Source organism: Palaemon carinicauda, chromosome 28, assembly GCF_036898095.1.
Source record: "Palaemon carinicauda isolate YSFRI2023 chromosome 28, ASM3689809v2, whole genome shotgun sequence".
Lineage (NCBI taxonomy): Eukaryota > Metazoa > Arthropoda > Malacostraca > Decapoda > Palaemonidae > Palaemon > Palaemon carinicauda.
The window spans coordinates 9,623,135-9,645,634 of NC_090752.1; the positions used below are offsets into that span (position 1 = coordinate 9,623,135).

General features: G+C 34.5%; 1 protein-coding gene across 1 annotated transcript in view; it reads right to left on the reverse strand.

The window, feature by feature from the left end:
* Positions 1-22,500, reverse strand: part of ATP8A (ATPase phospholipid transporting 8A1) — a 355,359-nt gene that overhangs the window by 306,370 nt on the left and 26,489 nt on the right. Inside the window, exons 2-4 of the mRNA XM_068351771.1 lie at positions 7,110-8,203; positions 5,243-5,463; positions 3,967-4,159 (exon numbers count right to left, since the gene is read on the reverse strand). Of these exons, the coding sequence (XP_068207872.1) occupies positions 3,967-4,159; positions 5,243-5,463; positions 7,110-8,203 (1,508 nt within the window). The remainder of the gene's footprint in view (positions 1-3,966; positions 4,160-5,242; positions 5,464-7,109; positions 8,204-22,500) is intronic.

Genomic DNA, 22,500 nt, shown 5'->3' on the forward strand with positions numbered 1-22,500 from the left:
ATATATATATATATATATATATATATGGTTAGTCTCTAAGGAATTGTTCCACTAGTGCACTGTCATTGTCCCTTGCCTCTACCATGCATGAGTGACCTTTAAACGTTTACAAGAGCGAACATACAGACAGGTCAACTGGAAAATGACCCGGCATTTATCCCGCGATCATGAAAACTAGGGTCATGATACAAGGTGGTTTAAAAGGGTATTGCAGATTCATTTAGTATCACGAATAGTTAATGGCATCAATAACAGTCAGAACAGCCTTCCCCTTCCTTTACAGTACTTTAAAAGAGGGTTCCATTTAAGCGAATGACTGAAAAAATACACAAACCCTATAACGATACTGGACATCAACTTTATCTAAAAGAGAGATTGGTAGGTGCCTGTAGCTACTGCTGGTTCCAGAGCAACAAATTACATATTCTAGATACTGGAAACTGTCGATTTCATTAAATTGATTGATCTATTTATTCAAATTATTTAACTTTTGGAAAAAAAAATGGTGATCTTGACAAGAAAAGGAAAAATGTGACCAACAATTATGATGCCTAACCTAAAAGGAAACGTCAAAATAAGTTTTTCTAGTGACAAATCTAATGAAAGAAATATTATGGTAGTGATTTTATATATAATTATTATCTATAAAGTCTCGTCATTTAGCATTAGAAAAATACGCGTCCCAGATGAACCGTTTGCTTGGTAATTAGACAGTTTGAAGGCTCACCATACTAGTAAAGATTAATACGTTTAATTTATTCCCTACATACAGCCACGAATTTCCACTGAAGTAAATAAACAACAAAAGCAAGAGGAAGGGGGATGAGTGGAGAGTTTGGAGGGAGTGTTATCTTTATAGAGCTTCAACGAATATAGGAAAATCTTAAGCAATTGACATTTTTTCAAAGACGTAAAAACCGAAGTACTATATAAAACACGGTAATGCATAATCGTATCGGGTAGTATGTTCTTTTGATATGATAATTTCTCTAGATTAAAAAACACGTGCCACTAACGTAGTAAGAGAGGGCAAGGTGAAAGAATAAATAATTTCGGCCAAGGGTTGTCGTGGCCTGATTGGTAACGTTTGCCAGTCGGGGGTTCGAGTCCCGCTCAGACTCGTTAGTGCCATTAGTGTCTGCAACCTTACCATCCTTGTGAACTAAGGTTGGAGGGTTTGGGGAAGCCCTGAGTCATCAACAGCCATTGCCAGGCCCTCCCTGGTCCTAGCTTGGGTGGAGAGGGGGCTTGGGAGCTGATCATAATAATATGGTCAGTCTCGAGGGCATTGTCCTCCTTGCTAAGACAAAGTCACTATACCTCTCCTCTGCCATTCACGAGCGGCCTTTAAACCTTTGAAGTGTGGACATTCATGTCACAATAGTGATTGACGTCACAAGGCCACAGGGCGAATACTTCTACAAGTACTTACAAGGCCCAGATCATATTCCAAATCACGCCATGAACGGACCCAGCCACGCACGCACTGCTACTTGCCACATTTGCAATAAAAATTTATGCAAACACGACTAGCCAGTGCCTTCAGACATAAATCATATTTTCATTGACAACTATTGATAAAATTGAAAGTAAATAAAAAAAACTGACATTATTGAAGATTTTTGGACAAATTTGGGCTCGACAAGGCACTAGAAGAGTTGGAAGACCCAAGCTTAAATGGCTGAGGACTATGAAGCGTGAAGTAGGAGATGATGAATGGAGAAGTATTGATTTAAAAGCTCAACATATAGAGACGACTGGCGAAATCTAACAGAAGCCCTTTGCGTCAATAGGCGTAAGAGGAGATGATAATAATGAGGAATTTTGGGGGGATGACAATAATACTTTTTTTTTCGTTTTTAGTATTGACTCTCGGGTTTTGAGATCTCGTTGCTGATGAACTTATCAAATTCGTGGATCAAGATGTCATCTAACATATTATGTTTAAGAAAAAATGTTTGGACAACCTAACATCTATAAGATTCGTTGCCCTTCATGGGTAAGATAACTATTTAGTTTCAACTTAATACACAAAACATTGAGAGTGAAAGAGATTTCACTGATATAGGAAAAAATATACTTCTTACTACAATGTACCAGATTCATGATTAAAATCTAGAAGCCTCTGTTAATTAATATTAACTGTAATTCAGTGCAAATACTTACTTTCCTATTGTCAGATTTCGCTAAGAGTGTCATAATGAGATTTTTCTTTTTAAGTTATATGTTCAACTACTTGATCCAAAAGCATCCTTCTTGAAGATTAAAAGTGAGGGATTTCTATTTAATGCAGTGCGCAGAGTTTTTTTTTTTTTTTTAAGAATTAAAGTTAACTGTAAAGAGAGCCATAAGAAACGAATGAAAATTTTGTTGGTGACACAAATCTCAATTGGACTTCATTTGAAGCAAACGACGGTAACTGTAATAAGATTTTATCAGAGTTGAGATAAAGCTTAAGACGGGACGAAGATACAACACTTACGCCGAGGGTATGTTCATATATATAATCAGCACGAAAAACCTCTTAGAGAAAGACACAATATATATATATATATATATATATATATATATATATATATACAGAGAGAGAGAGAGAGAGAGAGAGAGAGAGAGAGAGAGAGAGAGAGAGAGAGAGAGAGAGATCCAACTATTACATGCAATGGTAATTCATCACGAATACGTAAGTACTCCCAGAGCTTTGACTTCAGTAGAAGCAAGAAAATGTTTAACGATTTCCCATCGCCTGTCACAACAACCGCTGTATTGATTTCACATACCTTAGCAATCCTCGAGTGATTGCTTGATAGAAAATCCAGGGCAACGAATTCGGTGCTTGATGTCTATAGTCAATTCTTTTTAGTGAGGCAGATTTGCACTGATTCGCAAGGGTGCCCTTTTAGCTCGGAAAAGTTTCCTGATCGCTGATTGGTTGGACAAGATAATTCTAACCAATCAGAGAGCAGGAAACTTTTCCGAGCTAAAAGGGCACCGCTCCGAGTCGGTGCAAATGCGCCTCATTAAAAAAATTGAGTATAGAAACATTATGATAAACTACCGAGTTACGAGGTGCAAGAAATAAAAAAATAATAATAAAAAAAAAACACTCAAGCGTTGGATGATCACAATAATTTATTTGGCATCATTTGCTTGACTTTTATGTGAATGAAGAACGTAACATTGATCAAATAAGTCTTAAGTTGCTGTGACACCATACGCGTGCGAAACTGGGGGAGGGGGGTTGTAGCCCCCCAAAGATTAGGGCAGACTCAATTTTTTTTTTTCGGGCAGAGAAGCCAGTGCAGCAGGACTATTGAATTGTCAGAGAGTGAATTCTAAACCAGTCCTATATATATATATATATATATATATATATATATATATATATATATATATATATATATATATATATATAATATACATATATACATACATACATATACCAAGGCACTTTCCCCAATTTTGGGGGGTAGCCGACATCAACAAATGAAACAAAACAAAAAAGGGGATCTCTACTCTCTACGTTCCTCCAGCCTAACAAGGGACTCAACCGAGTTCAGCTGGTGTATATATATATATATAATATATATATATATATATATATATATATATATATATATATATATATATATATAATTGCTTGAATTTATAGGCAAAATCTATTTCTGGCAGAGTGAGTTCAGGCTCCCAGACGAAGAAGGGTCCCGTACGCTTATGTGTGACACGTGATACCTTCCTTTATAGATAGATAGATCAATAGATAGATAGATAGATAGACAGATAGATAGATAGATATACTTCATTAAGTCGTTGATTTGTGTTTTTTCGCATTCTCTTCGTTAAACAGGAAACGACCATAAGAAATATATTATAATAATTTAGATAAGCTATCTTTTTCATCTCCCAAACATTCACATACCAAAAAGATAATAAAAAGAACATATAAATACCATAACAAAATCTCCTTACCTTTCAGAGGAACGTCATGAAGATCGAAGCAGGAATCGGAGGCATCGGGATGGGGCGCGGGCGGAGCCGAGGACCCTTCAGGATCGGCGTCCGGATTTGATTGCTCCGAAAATTGGGGCGTGGAGGCGTGAGGATTCCCATTTCCTTCCACCGTCCACACGCCGCCCGTTTCGGTGTCCTCCCCTTCCACTGCCTGGGGAAATTAATGTCGATTATGGGATTTTGAGTTTATGAAAATGTATAGATTTGATTTTATGAAAATGTATTGGTTTTGATTTTATGAAAATGTATAATTTGATCTTATGAAAATGTATCAATTTTTATTTTAAGAAAATGATCGATTTCGATTTTATAAAAATTGTCGATTTCGATTTTAAGAAAATTTTTGATTTTGATTTCAAGAAAATTATCGATTTTTGTTTTAAGAGAGTTTACGGATATTTTTTATTTGAGTTTACTATATGGTTGTTTTGGATTAATAAAAATTAATACCATTCAGTAATTATAATGATAATGCGAATATTACTACTACTAGTGTAATAATAATAATAATAATAATAATAATAAATATCCAACCACTTTCTTAATCTCTTAATTATTAACATGTTAACTTAATTTCTCTTTATCCAAAGTCCTTCGAGATTCAAGAAGCTCTTTACAAAATGGCATTACCCGGTAATTACTGCCCTAATAGCTAAAGATAAATTTACAATAACTTAAGACAGGTAAAAAGAATTACAGTTTATGTAAAAAAATATGTTTTAATATTGTTACTATTTTTCAAATATCTTATTCGAATTGTTCATTACTTCTTATATCGTTTATTTATTTCCTTATTTCTTTTCCTCACTGGGCTATTTTTTTTTCCATTGGAGCGCTTGGGCTTATAGAATCTTGCTTTTCCAACTAGGGTTATAGCTTAGCTAATAATAATAATAATAATAATAATAATAATAATAATAATAATAATAAATGATAGGATGACAAGCCCACCAAGAAAAAAGAAAGAACTAAACTAGAAAAGCACTCCGAGTGCAGACCTCCGCCACAGTAGCTTATTTCTCAACTTTGACCTTTGACCTAGCACTTTCAGAATCGAATAACTTCCACGTCTTAAAAAAACGATTAATCCCTGAAAGTTTCACTACTCAATGAGTAAAATTATGGCCAGGATGTTGTTAAAAACAAACTGACAAACAGGGGTAAAAACATAACCTCCTCCCAACTTTGTTGACGGATGTAAATATCCAAACTAAGAAGAATAGCGAATGCTCACCTGGTTGCAGTACCCGCCTTCTTTGGTGAAAGAGGTGGTTCTGGTGACGCCATTTTTAATAGAGGCAGGCGGACTCTTGGACAGAACTTGATTCATGGCCGCCACAGAGTTGGAGACGCCGCTGTTATTCGGTTTGGCATTCGAAAAAGGCTTCAAGTCCCACAATCCACCATGGCGTCTCTCGTCCAGCCTCTCTTGAGCACTCTGCCAGTTTCGTCGAACTAAGTAGAGAAAAATCTTATGAAAGAACCACAACAGAAAGATAGAGGGGCTAAACGGTGACACAACTCGAAAGATAAAGATATGTGGTAATTAGCAAATGCATTTGCAACTATAAAAAACAAGCTCATGTGAAATGAATACTTATATGCACATCTGTAAAGTACGCAGTGCATCCTATGCATAATTCATATCAAACAATGAGTGCATTAATTTGCAATGAAAACTCGCATTACTCAAATGCATGAATTGATATTTGGCATGCAAGCCTGAAAATTTATAGATCACGTTCTCCCTTTACATACAGAAATTGAATTACCTCCTCAATACAATTACCTACAAGCTTTGTGGATTTGTTAGCAAGAGGGCCTTTCAAAAGTGCAAGCAAATCATTCAGACATGGAGTGAATAATGTGGAATCTTTCATAATCTACCATGCTTTAGCGTGATCGCCGACAAGCAGTTTATTCATATAAATAAAAGAAATGCCACGAACTAGTTTTAAAAGGTATTCGAATGAAAGAGGGTGGTGATATAGTATTCAATTCAATCATTGACAAAGAACCTGGGTATAAAAGCAAGAATGTATTCGGCTATATTGATGAATTAAGGTGATTTATAAAACTTGCAGGAGTTAGGGTGGGGGGGGGGGGGCTATTCCACGTGGCGTTGCAACTAAGGGAAAATCCTGAAAGTGCAATATGTGGTAAAAGTTAAGAGGTTGAACAGCAAGATGGAAGAAAGAAAGTAAAAGGTTAATGTAGAAGACTGAAAAGTAAATGCAGTTAAGACTCGAAGGGGCACAGCAAACACTCTTTGGTAATATATGATGATGATAAAGATATTATGAAATTTGGGCATGGAAAGTCATTCAGTGTCGTCATCTACGTTAATGGATGAATGATATATTGAAACAATAAAATAAGTAAATACACCCAAATACACATGCATATATAGCGACATATAAGACTATGCAACTATTAAACCGGCACTTTCAAACATTGTAGTATGAATAAGATCAAAATCAAAGTTACAATGAGGATGGGATGATTTGGTACGACCATACTCCACACTTTCAACTGGGAACTGACATTAACAGGGAGCATTTAGCGAAAGGTAGCATGGCAAAAAACAATGCACAAATGACGAAAAATGCCGTAGGCAAATGTTCGTGACCTAAGAACATTGTTCTCTTCATAAAAACTTTACAAAACCTAATACTCCCAGATAGAGTTATTGATTTAGCAAGATCAAAACATGGCTGGGAACCAATAGCAATTGACTTATAAACAGAGAGAGAGAGAGAGAGAGAGAGAGAGAGAGAGAGAGAGAGAGAGAGAGAGAGAGAGACTTGAATATGCTTGTGTGATTTGGACAGTAACCATTACTGTAAAGCATATGTGTACATAAAATAAATCGAAAATGACTAATGTGATCAGTAATTATTACTTGAAAGCATTTTGCTAAACAGGAAAGCATTCAAAGTTGTAACTGAAGTTCACATGCATGCCGAGACCTAAAATCTATACAAAATGAAGGCGTCAACTAACTTTTTGTTTGCTTGACTATGCACTTCTCAACTATGCACATCTACGTCACCTTCTCACTAAAATGCGACATTTGCAAGATAGTCTAAATTGCACCTTACCTCCTGTGGCCCCCGTTTCTTGCAGTTCCAGGTCAGTTTGGGGCACCGCTAAGAACTGCTCTTTGGTCATGTATTTCCTGACCTGATTTTCTGCTGGAGGCATACTGTCTTCTCCAAGGTCGAGGTCTAGATTGTCATAGCCCTCGGTGGAGCCCAGGTTAACCCTCAGTGGCCATGTTGGGCCTGGCCTGTGAGCAGTAGCCGCGGTTGTCTTCGTGACCTCGGGAGGAGGCGATGGATTCGACTTGCCATCCACTTTGAGTGACTGCTGGCGTAAGGTGACCTCTGGGGGTGGGGGGAGCCCCGGGCCATCATAAATGTGCTGAGTAAGAGTATACACTTGTGAGGTGGGACTGTCCGAAGTGGCCAGAGTGGCCAATCGGGCAGTGGATGTCAAAGGACGTGTGGCTGCGAAGGAAGAATTCGGTCGGTATCGGATGAAATTTGCAGAGGATGGAGTGTGAGTGGTAGATTTGTCCAAGGACTGGTTGTAAGTCGTGAAAGCAGATGTGGTGGGGATGTAAGTGACGTTGGGGGATGCTGTGGTGGTGGTTATTGTCGTGTTGTTGGTTGTGAAGATGATGGTCGTAGGGGGCCGAGTCGCGGACGAGAGGGAATACTTGATAGGTCCGGCGGGGCGGTGGGCAGAAAAGCGTTCTGTGAAGGTGCTCGTGCCATATCTGGGGAAAGACGGCATCGTGCTAGTGGTGGTAGTGGTTGTGGTAGTAGTGGTTATGGTCGAAACGCTGGTTGAGAAGGTGCTGGAGGATGACGAAGAGGAAGAAGAAGTACAAGAGTTAGACGTGAACACTGGCGAAGCAATGCACGACGAGATGGTAGCGATGCTGGAAGGAGAAGGGGATGTGAATACCATACTGTCAGAATTCTTGTTAGTCAAAGAACTGCTGCTGGAGGTGTAACCTGGGGAGATGCTGGCGAGGGTGTTGTCGAGGTGCTGGAGAGGAGTGGTGGTGAAAGTGGCGGAGAACGCGGGAGGGCTGTTGGTTGTGGTGGAGATGTGCTGAGGGGCAGGGGTGGAGACCAGACCCACAGTGTAATGGGGTCCAGGGTTTGTCCTTCCCGCCATAGGTGCCCTGCAAAGAGAGAAAGAAGACACATATATTACTCCATTAAATCTATAATTGATTGGACATCTCTTCCCGTTAATATAAAAAAACTGGGTCATAGCGTGCAAAGCATACACTGTAAATCTTATTCTTGCTAAAATAAATAAAACAAACTAATATAAAAGCTATCGATATAACCCCTAGAGAAAATGTCATTCAGTTTAAAACACTGAATGAGAATAAAAATCTTACGTTTTACTTCGATATTAAAAGGCATAGCTTGCTCCTCTTGAAAAAGGGGACATCCAGTAAATAAGGATACTCCTTATACGCAGAAATCCTGACTGTATTCAGATTGAAACCACAATGTATTATCTAACACATTTTAAGGCTCCTTCATGCACTTGCCAACAAGGTCTGAGCGACATATACTCCAGACCTATAGGTAGTAGGTTGGCCAGGGCACTAGCCACCCGTTGAGATAATACCACTAGAGAGTTATGGCATCTTTTGACTGGCCAGACAGTACTACATTAGATCCTTCTCTCTGGTTACGGTTCATTTTCCATTTGCTTACACATACACCGAATATTCTGGCATATTCCTTACATATTCTCCTCTGTCCTCATACACCTCACAACACTGAGATTACCAAACAATTCTTCTCCACCCAAGGGGTTACTGTACTGTATATAATTGTTCAGTGGCCACTTTCCTCTTGCTAAGGGTAGAAGAATCTCTTTATCTATGGTAAGTAGCTCTTCTAGGAGAAAGACACTCCAAAATCAAACCATTGTTCTCTAGTCTTGGGTAGTGCCATAGCCTCTGTACAATGGTCTTCCATTGTCTTGGGTTAGAGTTCCCTTGCTAGAGGGTACACTCGGGCATACTATTCTTTCTAATTTCTTTTCCTCTTGTTTTGTTAAATTTTATATAGTTTATATAGGAGATATTTATTTTACTGATATTACTCTCCTTAAAATATTCCATTTTTCCCTTTTTCCTTTCCTCACTGAGTTATTTTTCCTGTTGGAGCCCCTGTGCTTATAGCATCCTGCTTTTCCAACTAGTGTTGTAGCTTAGCAAGTAATAATAATAATAATAATTTATGGATTTAAATATTCGTATACTTTATATGACTTATACTGCCACTTTAATAAAGAGCTATGCATACATGCCATGTCTTTCTAACTTTTCTCAAATACTGTAATGTTTTAATTCATATTGTTTGTTGTTATAAGTTTATTTATTTGCATTTTACTATGAATTATCTTATTTTTCAAATCCATCATTTTATTTTGTGGATGATTTAAAGACAGTTGATTGCCTTTATGAGGCATTCCATAATAGTGCATGACCAAGTCGAATAATAATAATAATAATAATAATAATAATAATAATAATAAAAATAATAATAATAGACAAAAAATATCAAAATTAATAATGATAACGAAAAGAATATCAACAATAACAATGATTGTGGTAACAGCAATAACAAAAACAACAGTAATAATTATAATAATAACAATATAAAAATTAATCATGCTATGGCAAATAAATATCTTTCGACACCTTTTACATTACTTATATCCGGAGGTCTACCAATCACAGATACTCTCATAGTGCATGTCTTACATATCTTCCTCGTGTTTTTTTTTTTTTCAACTTTTTATAGTTTATATATGAAAGATCTAATTTAATGTTTTTACTGCCAAAATATTTCATTTTAATTGTTTATCACTTCTCGTGTAGTTTATTTACTTGTTTCTTTTCCTCACTGGGCTATTTTTGCCTGTTGGAGCCCATGGGCTTATAGCATCTTGCTTTCCCCATCAGAGTTATAGCTTAGATTGTAATAATAATGATGATGATGATGATAAAAATTATGATATAGATGATGATAAATAATAATAATGAATAATAAATAATAAATGAATAAGAAATAATAATAATGATAATAATAATAATAATAATAATAATAATAATAATAATAAATAAACAATAATAATAATAATAATAATAATAAATAAACAACAACAATAATAATAATAATAATAATAAATTAACAATAATAATAATAATATCACCCACATCACTATTATAACAAAAATTACGGACTATGACCACCAAACCAACCTACGTCATCTGTAAACTTTACATGTCCCACATTCCGTTCCTCAACCCCTTTCCATTCCTCAACTCCTTTCCATTCCCCAACCCCTCCCTGTTCCCCAAACTTATGAACCTCTATTTATACTTTCCGTTTCTTTCTTTGAATCGAAAAAAATGGTCAGTTTTCATAGTTTTGAATACATTTGATAAGACTATTTTTTCCAGATGGTCTTGTAATTGGATGAAGGAATTTGTTGTAATTGAATTAATTAGTTTGATCGTAACTGGATGAAATTTGATTGCAATTGGATGAATTAATTTGATTGCAATTGGATTAATTTAATTGCAATTGGATTAATTTGATTGTAATTGGATTAATCTTATTGTAATTTACTTAATTTATGAGATTTTAATCGGATTAATGAATTATATTACAACTGGATTAATTTGACTGTAATTTGATTAATGAATTTTATCACAATTGGATTAATTTGACTGTAATTGGATTAAATCTATAAAATTAGATTAATGGCTTTTAATGTAATTGGATTAATTTTATTAGAATTAGATTGATGTCTTTTACTGTAATTGGATTAATTCTATTAAATTAGTTTAATGAATTTTACTGTAATTGGATTTATGAATTCTATTGTAACTTTATTGTAAGTGGATTAATGAATTCTATTGTAACTTTATTGTAATAGGGTTAATTAATTCTATTGTAACTTTATTGTAATTAGATTAATGATTTCTATTGTTACTTTATTATAAATGGATTATTGAAATCTATTGTAACTTTATTGTAATTGGATCAATGAATTTCACTGTAATTGAAATAATTTATTTTGCGGCACTTGACCCTACACCTGGGCCTGGGAGGACATTCAGCTCCTTTAAATACAAAGTGTGGATGCATTCATAAACTTTGAATGGATAATATAAAGGGTTCCTGGACTGGGGTTCGAGACCCACTGAACATTGATTGCCTGCCTCTCTCTCTCTCTCTCTCTCTCTCTCTCTCTCTCTCTCTCTCTCTCTCTCTCTCTCTCTCTCTCTCTCTCTCATATATATATATATATATATATACATATATATATAAAATGTTAGTAGAGTTCAATAAAATGAATTTCCAGGGAACATTGGAGTACTCCATGGGAATGTGTTGTGACCTATGTTGTTTATCCTCATGGATTTTGTAATGCATAGAACAATTGGGGATAGTGGAGACGTATTGGACTGGATTGATAATAGGATATTAGCTGACCTATAGTATGCTAATGACGCTGTTCTTTTTAACAGAACACCACAGGTCCTGCAAAGCTTGCTTACTAGAATGCATGAAATATCACATGAGGTTGGGCTCAAGATAAACAGAAGAAAAACAGAGATGATGAGACTGGAATATGCAATGGAAGATGAAATATCATTAGAAGGAGAAAGGATTAATGAGGCGGAATCATTTAAATATTTAGGAACTATGATCTCTAATACAGGATCTTTAGAATTGGATTTAATGAAAGATTGAAAAAAAAAAAACAAATCAGACAATGGCTGGGTTAAGTAAAATTTGAAATCAAATCGCCGGAAATTACATAAAAAATTACGCTATATATTAGTTTAGTGAGATCAGCGTTACTACATGGTCATGAGTCGTGTTATGACAATAAAACAATGTCCAACAGATTCTCTAGATTTGAGAACAAAGCCCTCGGAAGAGTATTGGGAGTTAAATGGCAGGACAGGATTAGAAACGAAACTATCAGAGAAATTACTCGAGTGCCATATGTAGAAGAGATCATTATGAGGGGTAAATGGAGATGGTTTGGGCATGCTCTTCGCACTCCCTAAGAGTGATTAGTTCAACAAACTTTCAACTGAGCTCCACAAGGCACTAGAAGAGTTGGAAGACCCAGGCCCACATGGCTGAGGACTATGAAGCGTGAAGTAGATGATGAGTGGCTAAGTATTGATTTAAAAGCTGAAAATAGAGACGACTGGCGAAATCTAACCGAGGCTCTTTGCCTCAATAGGCATAGATGTGGATGGTGATGATGATGATGATGATATATATATATATATATATATATATATATATATATATATATATATATATATATATATATATATATATATATATATATGCAAAAACCTAAAACATGATCTAAGATAAATACACCGAGTCAGCCTTGTAAACGAACTCTTCAGTATCCTGAAAAATGAAAAAGAGACTTCAATCGATACCTAGCGAAATGACACGATTAAGAAAAAAAATAGGTACTCTCTCTCTCTCTCTCTCTCTCTCTCTCTCTCTCTCTCTCTCTCTCTCTCATGATCATGGTATCTTTAAATGGCTTTCTTTTTCTCATTCTGGGTAAACGAAACCGAGTAAATAAAAGAAAAAAAAAACAGACAAGAGGTAAGTTATACGATAATCGAACAGACCTTGAATAGAAATAGCTCTGAGAGACTTTTGTTACAATGATATCGCCGATAAAATTCCCTATTTGACTACGGCAACAGTACATCGCAGAACATATTGATTTTCTTTTTCAATGAAAGATGCAAAAAAACTCTCATTAGATTTACTAAAAGGCAGAGCAACAGGCGATACATTTTATAGCCAAAAAAAAAAAAAAAAAAAAAAAAAAAAAAAAAAAAAAAAAAAAAAAAAAAAAACGCTTGTCTCTTGTTACTAACGTTACATTTTTTAAAATAATACTTTACATATACAGTATATAACGTTTTTCGTATTTACATTACTTAACTTCTAAGGCTGAGGCTGAATAGTGGTGGAGAATTGCGAATGCTTAATTACCTTTAAATACACGAGAAGAGAAAGTCTTCAATTTAGGGTTATATTAGTTACATAACAGCATATTAAGTATATCGACTTGACGTTTATAAAATATTAGTGTATGCGATCCGTCAAAAATGACGGCTAAATATTTAGATAGATATGTACACAGATTCAAACGCACCCTTTTCTCACCAGAGTATGAATACTCTCTCTCTCTCTCTCTCTCTCTCTCTCTCTCTCTCTCTCTCTCTCTCTCTCTCTCTCTCTCCTAATTGAGGGACAGGAAAGTTGAGCGTGACCGGAAAGATATATATATATATATATATATATATATATATATATATATATATATATATATATATATATACACACACTCATATATAGCAAGACATTTGGTCTTTATTATATATGGAAGGCCGTCATAAATCCTATACTTGAAAAAAAGGCATAATCAAAGAACCACTAGAATACAAAAAAAATCAATTTAACAATAGGAATTTCAAGTTCACCTACACTACTTTTCTCCTGAAAATATTGGCAGTTAAGAAATTTATTGATATCTTCCACATCCTTAAAAAAGGTTTCGAAGATATAGTAAACAACATAAAAGAGATTGATTAATATACTTACATCCTACATTTTACACGAAACCGGAAGCAACGCAAAGTTCAGTTTGCGTTATTACACAATTTGCACAAAATACAAATCTATAACTTCTTTGCAACAATTAAAATCCAATGAGAAGCTTAAGCGATCTTCTCTTTCACCAGATAAAGTCATGGAAAGATCACTTGAAAATAATCATTAAAACAAACTGATTTATCTTGACCCATTACACACTGTTAAAAACTTGCCGTAAAAAAAAAAACGGTAAAAAACCTGGAATAAATGTTGCCAGGCATTTACTGTTTTAAAAAAAAACGGATATATTGACGTAAAGGAGTGATATTACGGTCACCAACCCGTAAAATATAATAACAAAGTAGGGTAAAATTACTGTCGCCTGTATCTTACTGAAATACGAATGAAAACAGTATATCTTTACGGAGATTTTCAGATTAATATTACGTTTTTTTAAACAGTGTAATTCCCGTTTGTTCGATACGTTTCTTTTTTCCACCATTAGTCTTTCTATTAGTGTCATTCGAACACATCGCAGGAAAAAGGTTCTTTTAATCAATCTAATGTAACATTAGGCACTGGGAGCCACTCCCGATAAAAAGACTTCGCATCCGCGCTTCCGAGTAATCTTATTTCGACCGGCTCTAACGTTGGCCTGTCAACTACTAATTATTTCGCTGTGCCGCTTCGCGGTATATATGGTCCAACCTCGTAACCAAATAGTGGACACACCCCCTCAGTCGTTACGTAATTATAGGTTGAAATATAAACAGCTACTTTTTGTTTTTCACAGAGGAGACATTGTAATTCTTTACGATTACATATTTAAAAATTAAGAAAAAAGAAGTTGAATTCGATTTTTTATATTAAGAAAAAAGAAGTTGAATTCGATTTTTTTATATCAAGAAAAAAGAAGTTGAATTCGATTTTTTATGTTAAGAAAAAAGAAGTTGAATTCGATTTTTTATATTAAGAAAAAAGAAGTTGAATTCAATTTTTTATACTAAGAAAAAAGAAGTTGAATTCGATTTTTTATATTAGGAAAAAAGAAGTTGAATTCGATTTTTTATATTAAGAAAAAAGAAGTTGAATTCAATTTTTTATATTAAGAAAAAAGAAGTTGAATTCGATTTTTTATATCAAGAAAAAGGAAGTTGAATTCGATTTTTTATATTAAGAAAAAAGAAGTTGAATTCTTTTTTTTATATTAAGAAAAAAGAAGTTGAATTCGATTTTTTATATTAAGAAAAAAGAAGTTGAATTCGATTTTTTATACTAAGAAAAAAGAAGTTGAATTCGATTTTTTATATTAAGAAAAAAGAAGTTGAATTCGATTTTTTATATTAAGAAAAAAGAAGTTGAATTCGATATTTTATATTAAGAAAAAAGAAGTTGAATTCAATTTTCTATATTAAGAAAAAAGAAGTTGAATTCGATTTTTTATGAGTCGTGAACATCCAGCTGATACGTCCTAAGAGGTGAATGATGTTTGGGACAGCGCCATTAAAATAAAATTTTAGTTACTTTGCTGAAAGTACTGATTCTAAAGGTCAGACCTATCAATAAATCCGATATTTGAATGAGAGCGGCTATATTTAACACAGCTCTGTATTTTTTATAGGTCAGCTGGTCACTAAATTTATCCTCCTCCCAGTAAACAATTAATGGCAGCAAGTCACAAAAGTGAAACGTTTTCACTATAATTACGATCTCAAACTTCCAAAAGAAATTTCTTTTTTCCACATTATATTTTAATAATGATTAAGAATTTCCGTAGTTTTCCCCCAGAGGAAAAGCGAAATCACAAACTGATAGGAAACGTAGCAATCAATTGTCATCGAAGTTGGGCGATTCCTCCTGCGACCGATACACGCTATAAAAAGCGGTCTTTTGATAGCACTTTTCAGACATTCTTCCAAGGACATCTCTTACGTCACCAGTCAATTGTCAGCATCACAGAAAACGTCTCTCTCTCTCTCTCTCTCTCTCTCTCTCTCTCTCTCTCTCTCTCTACTGATTCCTTTCGAAACAGCCATTTCATTCCTTACGATCAAGTTTCTGAAAAAGATCCTCAGCAAGTATTACCCTTTCGGTTTGCAACATCGAATCTTAAATTATCTTGTACACACACTCACATACACATATACACACTCACACACACACACACACATATATATATATATACATATATATATATATATATATATATACACGTGTGTATGTACAAGCATTTAAAGGTTTAGGTTTAAAGGTCACTCAAGAATGACAAAGGCAAGGGACAAGGACAGCGCCCTAGCAGGACAATGTCCTAGAAACTGACCATAACATACATATGATCATCAACTAAGCCCCCTCTCCAACCAAGCTAGGACCAAGGAATGACAGGTAATGGCTGCAGATGACTCAACAGGTAGACCTATCAGCTCGCCCCAAACAACCCATCCATAGCTCACAAGAATGGTGAGGTTGCACTCACTGCAAGAAACTATCGAGCTTGAGCGGGACTCGAACCCCATTCCGGCAGATCGCCAGACAAGGACGTTTTCAATAGGCTGCCATCAGTTAGAAACTTACCAAGATCGAGTAAAAAAACTAATCTTTTACTTAAAGCTGTTGGTCATAAATAAAAATAAACTGACGTGATAATTACAACTTCATTGAAAATAGATTAATTGCAAACATAAAGTTTTATCCTTTATGTTTAATTTTCTTGAAACTTGAGGATTCTATTAAGTGACTCGTCACGACATAACCACAAATGTCAACTGAAGATGAAAGAACCAAAGTAATTCTTCTAAAAATTAAGACTTTTATCGATATGAAAGCAATAGATTATGTGTGTGTGTGTGTGTGTGTGTGTGGTGAGTGCCAGTGTGTGGGTGCCAATTTGGAAACCGTAAAGATTTTATCATAAGAGCAACGGACAAACACATACAGATGCATTCACGTATACAAGTAAAGAAGCAGCGAGGTAGATCCATCATGAAGTCTTAATGATAATACTGAGAACGTTCTTTTCAAGTTTAAAAGGTCAAAGTTACCAATCTATCGCAAATTTGCCATTATTATTTCTAAGAAGTGGCAGGGAATATGAACATGTCTTTACGAACAGTCACATGTAAAATGATAATCACTTCAAAGATTAAATATAATGACACTCCTATTTCAGTTTCCAGAGCTGGTACATTATCTTTTTATCTTTTATTAAGATATACACATTTACAACCTTGAAGTTTATAACATATATACATCAAAGTATATTTACATAAATACTTTTTTATTTTACATATAGTGTATTTACAATTGAAATTATTAATGTTATGGAACAATACTAATAAAGTTGTTGATTAGATATATCAATTTAGAATCAAAATCACGTACGAAACACGAACACGAAGTAATTTTGATTAAATTGAGCATAAAACACTTAGTACACCTCCCTGTACAACCTGAAAACTTAAAAGATTGGTTTTCAGTTTGATAACTGAAAAATATATTTTGCAAATTGTTGCAAAAATCAATATGGCAGAATGCAACGATATCATAAGAAAATAAAAGCTTATCTCTGAAACCTTAAATATTCTATAAATTTCTGAGACTTGAGCGTACACAGTGCGTGTTCAAAGTACGCTTACTGAAAATGTTTAATAATACACAAATTAGATTGAATAAATAACGCATGTAGAGGAAGAAGACCCAGGAAAATCTAATTAAAAAAATATACACATACACATACACATATATACATGTGTGTGTGTATGCGTTTGTCTGTCTATCTGTGTCTATGAGCACTAAATAATATTTAATATTGAATGGAAGGAGTTTTAAAGCTCGGATTTTTCCCCGAAAATAATTCACCCTTCCTTGAGAAAAAAAAAATTCCGTTTGATAAACGTATGCCTAAGCTGATAAACTAAACGTTAAATTGACTAAATATCGTTTTCATAATATATACAAAATCTTCAGACGATTTATTAATGATAAAAATAGTTTCTTGCACCATCTAACATCAGCCGCTAACAAAAATATTGCTACTGATCCCTAACAGATGAAAAAAAAAGAGAAATAAAAAAAACGTAAATGGCAACTACTACTACAAAATCTGTTTTGACCTAAATTTCCAAATAAAACGAAACATGGAATGTTTTTTTTTTTTTTTTGTAGTAAAATAATATTCAGAAGTTTTAATTATTCATGATATATGAGTATTTGCCAAGAGGATTAGAGATATTTTATTTTATAACATCGTTATAGCTTTACAGTACTGTAACTTTGAACTTAATGTTTGAGAAGTTGAAGCTACTTTTCTTTTAATAATGGCCCCAACGTTAACACTTGAAAAGCATAAAATACTACCATCCCCAAGGCACTAGAAGAGTAAGACCCAGACCTACGTGGCTGAGGACTAAGAAGTGTGGAGTAGGAGATATTGAATGAAGAAGTATTGACTTAAAAGCTTAAGATAGAGACGACTGGCGAAATCTAACTGAGGCCCTTTGCGTCAATAGGCATAGATGATGATAATGATGATGATGCTATTACTACTGTTACTAGTGATAGTAACAAATAATGACACCAACAATAATAATAACAATTAAAAATCTCTATATGATAAATCACAATGTATATCTTCGTAAATGTACTGTAAATGCTTCGTATGTAACAGCCATAGTCTATGGGACATAAACCCCATGTGCAAATATCCTCAAGTGACCTAGTCGTTATATCCCGAAACTCTCTTATATTACTATATTTTAAGGAGTAATAATAATTAAAATAATAATAATAATAAAAAATAATAATAATAATAATAATAATAATATAATATTAAGCATAGGGTACTCATTTCTTTAGGATTGTTGTTGATCTAGCAATATATATCGATCGCCTAAATATATTTACTGTGTTAGTTTCGATTATACCGGTGTCCTCGAGACCACCGAAATGCCAGCCAGTGACGTCAATTTGTGATGCTAAACAGAAAAAACTAAGTTGTAACATTATTATTATTATTATTATTATTATTATTATTATTATTATTATTATTATTATTAAATGCTAAGCTACAACCCTAGTTGGAAAAGCAGGATGCTATAAGCCCAGGGGCCCCAACACGTAAAATAGCCCTGTGAGGAAAGGAAACAAGGAAAAATAAAATATTTTAAAAACAGTAACAACGTTAAAATAAATATTTCCCATATAAACTATGAAAACTTTAACAAAACAAGAGGAAGAGAAATTAGATAGAATAGTGTGCCCGAGTGTACCCTCAAGCAAGAGAACTCTAACCCAAAACAGTGGAAGATCATGATACAGAGGCTATGGCACTACCCTAGACAAGAGTTATACTGTTAATCGAGTCTGAATTCACTTTACGGTAAACGCAAGATTGAGTTTGAAAGATGAAATTATCATAATGACCTTCTTTTATTCTTTTATAAATTGGTCATTTGAATTTATTAATATGTAAAATCTATAGTATTGTTAAATTTACTTTTAAATATCATATCTTTAAATTCTACGGTTCAAGATTAGATTAACCTGCCGATCGAATATTTCTAAATTTTACCTTCTTGGGTAGTGTCATAGCCTTTGTACCATGGTCTTCCACTGTCTTTGGTTAGAATTCTTTTGCTTGAGGGTACACTCGAGCACAATATTCTATCTTATTTCTCTTCCACTTGTTATGTTAAGGTTTCTATAGTTTATATAGGAAATATATTTTTAATGGTGTTACTGGTCTTAAATTATTTTATTTTTCCTGGTTTCCTTTCCTCACTGGTCTATTTTCCTGTTGGAGCCCCTGGGCTTATAACATCCTGCTTTTCCAACTTGGGTTGTAGCTTAGCAATTAATTATATTAATAATAATGGATTCCTTTCTTGCATTTACAAGCCTTTCAATGTAACCTGTATTCAATAATCATAGATTTCTACACATAACTTGATGTAGGATACATTCTAAACTTTTTAATAGTCAACAATAACGAATATACCGCCGATATACACAATTTCCATTTGAACTTTACCATATCATTAATGCAGCTTTCATTTACTAGTTATAAAATGAGAGAGAGAGAGAGAGAGAGAGAGAGAGAGAGAGAGAGAGAGAGAGAGAGAGATAAACTTCAGTCAGATAAAATCCAGTGATCTATTACACACAGTACATAAAGTAACCACGAAATACCTTATAGGCCACACCATCACAAATTCACTTTATTAGCTTTCCTCTCAAAACTATTTTCTCTCCTTTACGAGAGATTAGTTCACCAAACTTTCAAATCGGCTCCTCAAGGCAATACAAGAGTTAGAAGGCCCAGACCTACATGGCTGAGGACTATGAAACGTGACGCGGGAGATGATGAGTGGATAGGTAATGAATTAAAAGCTCAAGAGACAACTGGCGAAATCTAACGAGGCCATAGGCGTCAATAGGCGTGAAGAGGTGAATAATAATAATAATAATAATAATAATAATAATAATAATAATAATAACAAAAACAAAGTGACCCAAAACCTACTAACTCACTAATAGCGCTAACACGAAACGAAATGTGTCCCTCAATAATTCATGGATATTTGCAAAAAGTCATTAAGTGTCAAACACACGCAATAAAGGTTGTGTTCAATTAGTATCTTGTCCAAACACGTTTCCACCACAGGTCGGGACTATATAAACGTTGTGATTTGAGGTGTTTTCCTACCAAGCCTAAACCAGGTTAAAAGAATATTCCTTCCTTGCTTTTCTATTTTCTTTTATTACCTCAGGCTGAAGGAACGTAGAGAGTAGAGGTCCCCTTTTTTGTTTTGTTTCATTGTTGATGTCGGCTACCCTCCAAAATTGGGGGAAGTGCCTTTGGTATATGTGTATGTATGTACCTCAGTAAACGAAGTTGGAAGGAAGTTATGTTTTCGCCCCTGTTTGTTCGTCTGTCTGTTTGTGTGTGAACAACTTCCTGGCCACCACTTTAGAGTAGTGAAACTTTCGGGGATTGATTGTCATGTGGAGATGTGGAAGTGATTCAATTTTGAAAGTCCTAGGTCAAATGTCAAGGTAAAGGTCGAGCAAAAGGTCGACCGAAATAAGCAGCCGTGGTGGAGGTCAGCATTTTCAGGGGGGCTTTTCTTGTTTTTTTTTATTATTTGTTGCTTGTTTTTCTTTAGTATTACTTTTGAATTATAGGTATTTTTGTTTTTTATTTAACAATAAAAAATCAAAGTTCCAAAACCACCCATTGTTGCAATATTAAAACGAAATTCTCGCCGATGTTTACCAATCAATAACACACAAAATCAATACTAAAGGTCGGTTATTCTTTGTCTTATTCTTAGGGGTTGTGGTGGCCAATGTGGTAACGTCCCTGACTGGTGATCGCCAGACTGGGGTCCAAGTCACGCTCAAACTCGTTAGTTCCTTTGGTAGTTGTAACCTCACCATTCTTATGAGCTAAGGATAGGGGGTTTCGGGGAGTCTATAGGTCTATCTGGTGAGTATCAGCAGCCATTGCCCGGCTCTCTTACGTCCTAGCTTGGGTGGAGAGGGGGGGGGGAATGCTTGGGCGCTAATCACATGTAATATGGTCAGTCGCTAGGGCATTGTCTTCCTTGATAGGGAAATGTCACTGTCCCTTGCCAGTCATCCATGACGGCCTTTATACCTTTAAACCTTTAAAACCGAGAAGAGCAAATGTCATATTCTTCGCATTCCTGCCATCTAGAGGACACTAATTTTTGTCTGAATGAATCAAAATATGAGTTACATTAACATTATAATTTTCTTTATTCTTTCATCAGTATTGAAAGTCAAATAGCTACAATATTTTTAGAAGCCCAATTCTACAAGTTCTAAGGGGCTCATAAGGAAATCAGCCCCCCCCCCCAAAAAAAAAAAGGATGGAAGTGGAACTGCTACTGCATTAACTATAATAGTGGTGATACGTAGAAAACTCTGAACCCTACCAAAAATAAATCTGGAACTAATCAACAATCTAAGAAATCACGATTATTTATCAAAACCTAAAATAATTCTCGCACGAATTATCCCAAGACTAATGTTTACAACACTTTCTTAAAAAAATTAAAATAAAACAATTATAGTTTCTCAATTAAATTGGTTAAAATTTGGTTATAATGATAGGATTTGGGACCTGGGAGACCATTCAGTGTCCGTGTGCAACCAAGGACAAAACCATGCAGCTGCCGTATGAAGTTAAGAGGTTGAACAGCAATATAAATGAAAGTCGACGGGAACAAAGATAGAGTTGACCTCAAAAAAGTAGGTGCAGAAAGGGCCCGAAGGGACGCTGCAAATCAAAACGGTTTTAAACATATTTATAATTAAATATAAAGTTATATCATGATAAAAAAAATGTCGTATTTATCATCATAACAGCAATATTCAACCATCTATACACTTAAAAATATGCCGTAAAATAACGGTAAAAATCATGGAATAAATGTTGCCAGGCATTTACCGTTTTAAGAACGGATATATTGACGTAAATGAAGGAAATTACGGTCACCAACCCGTAATAGATAATAACAGAGTAGAGTCAAAATTACGGTCGGCTATATTTTACTAAAATACGGCTGTGAACAGTATATTTTTACGGAGGATTTCCGATTAAAAATGCAGTTTTTTATGAGTGTAACTTTGAAAAACCACGGTATTCACTTGGGTCCGTGCATAGCGTACAATTAACGTAGTACAGGACAATGCAAGAAAAAGGGGGGCATGATATAATTTATAAATGGTGATTTTCCATTAAAATTACGGTTTATTTTTTAAGTTTACA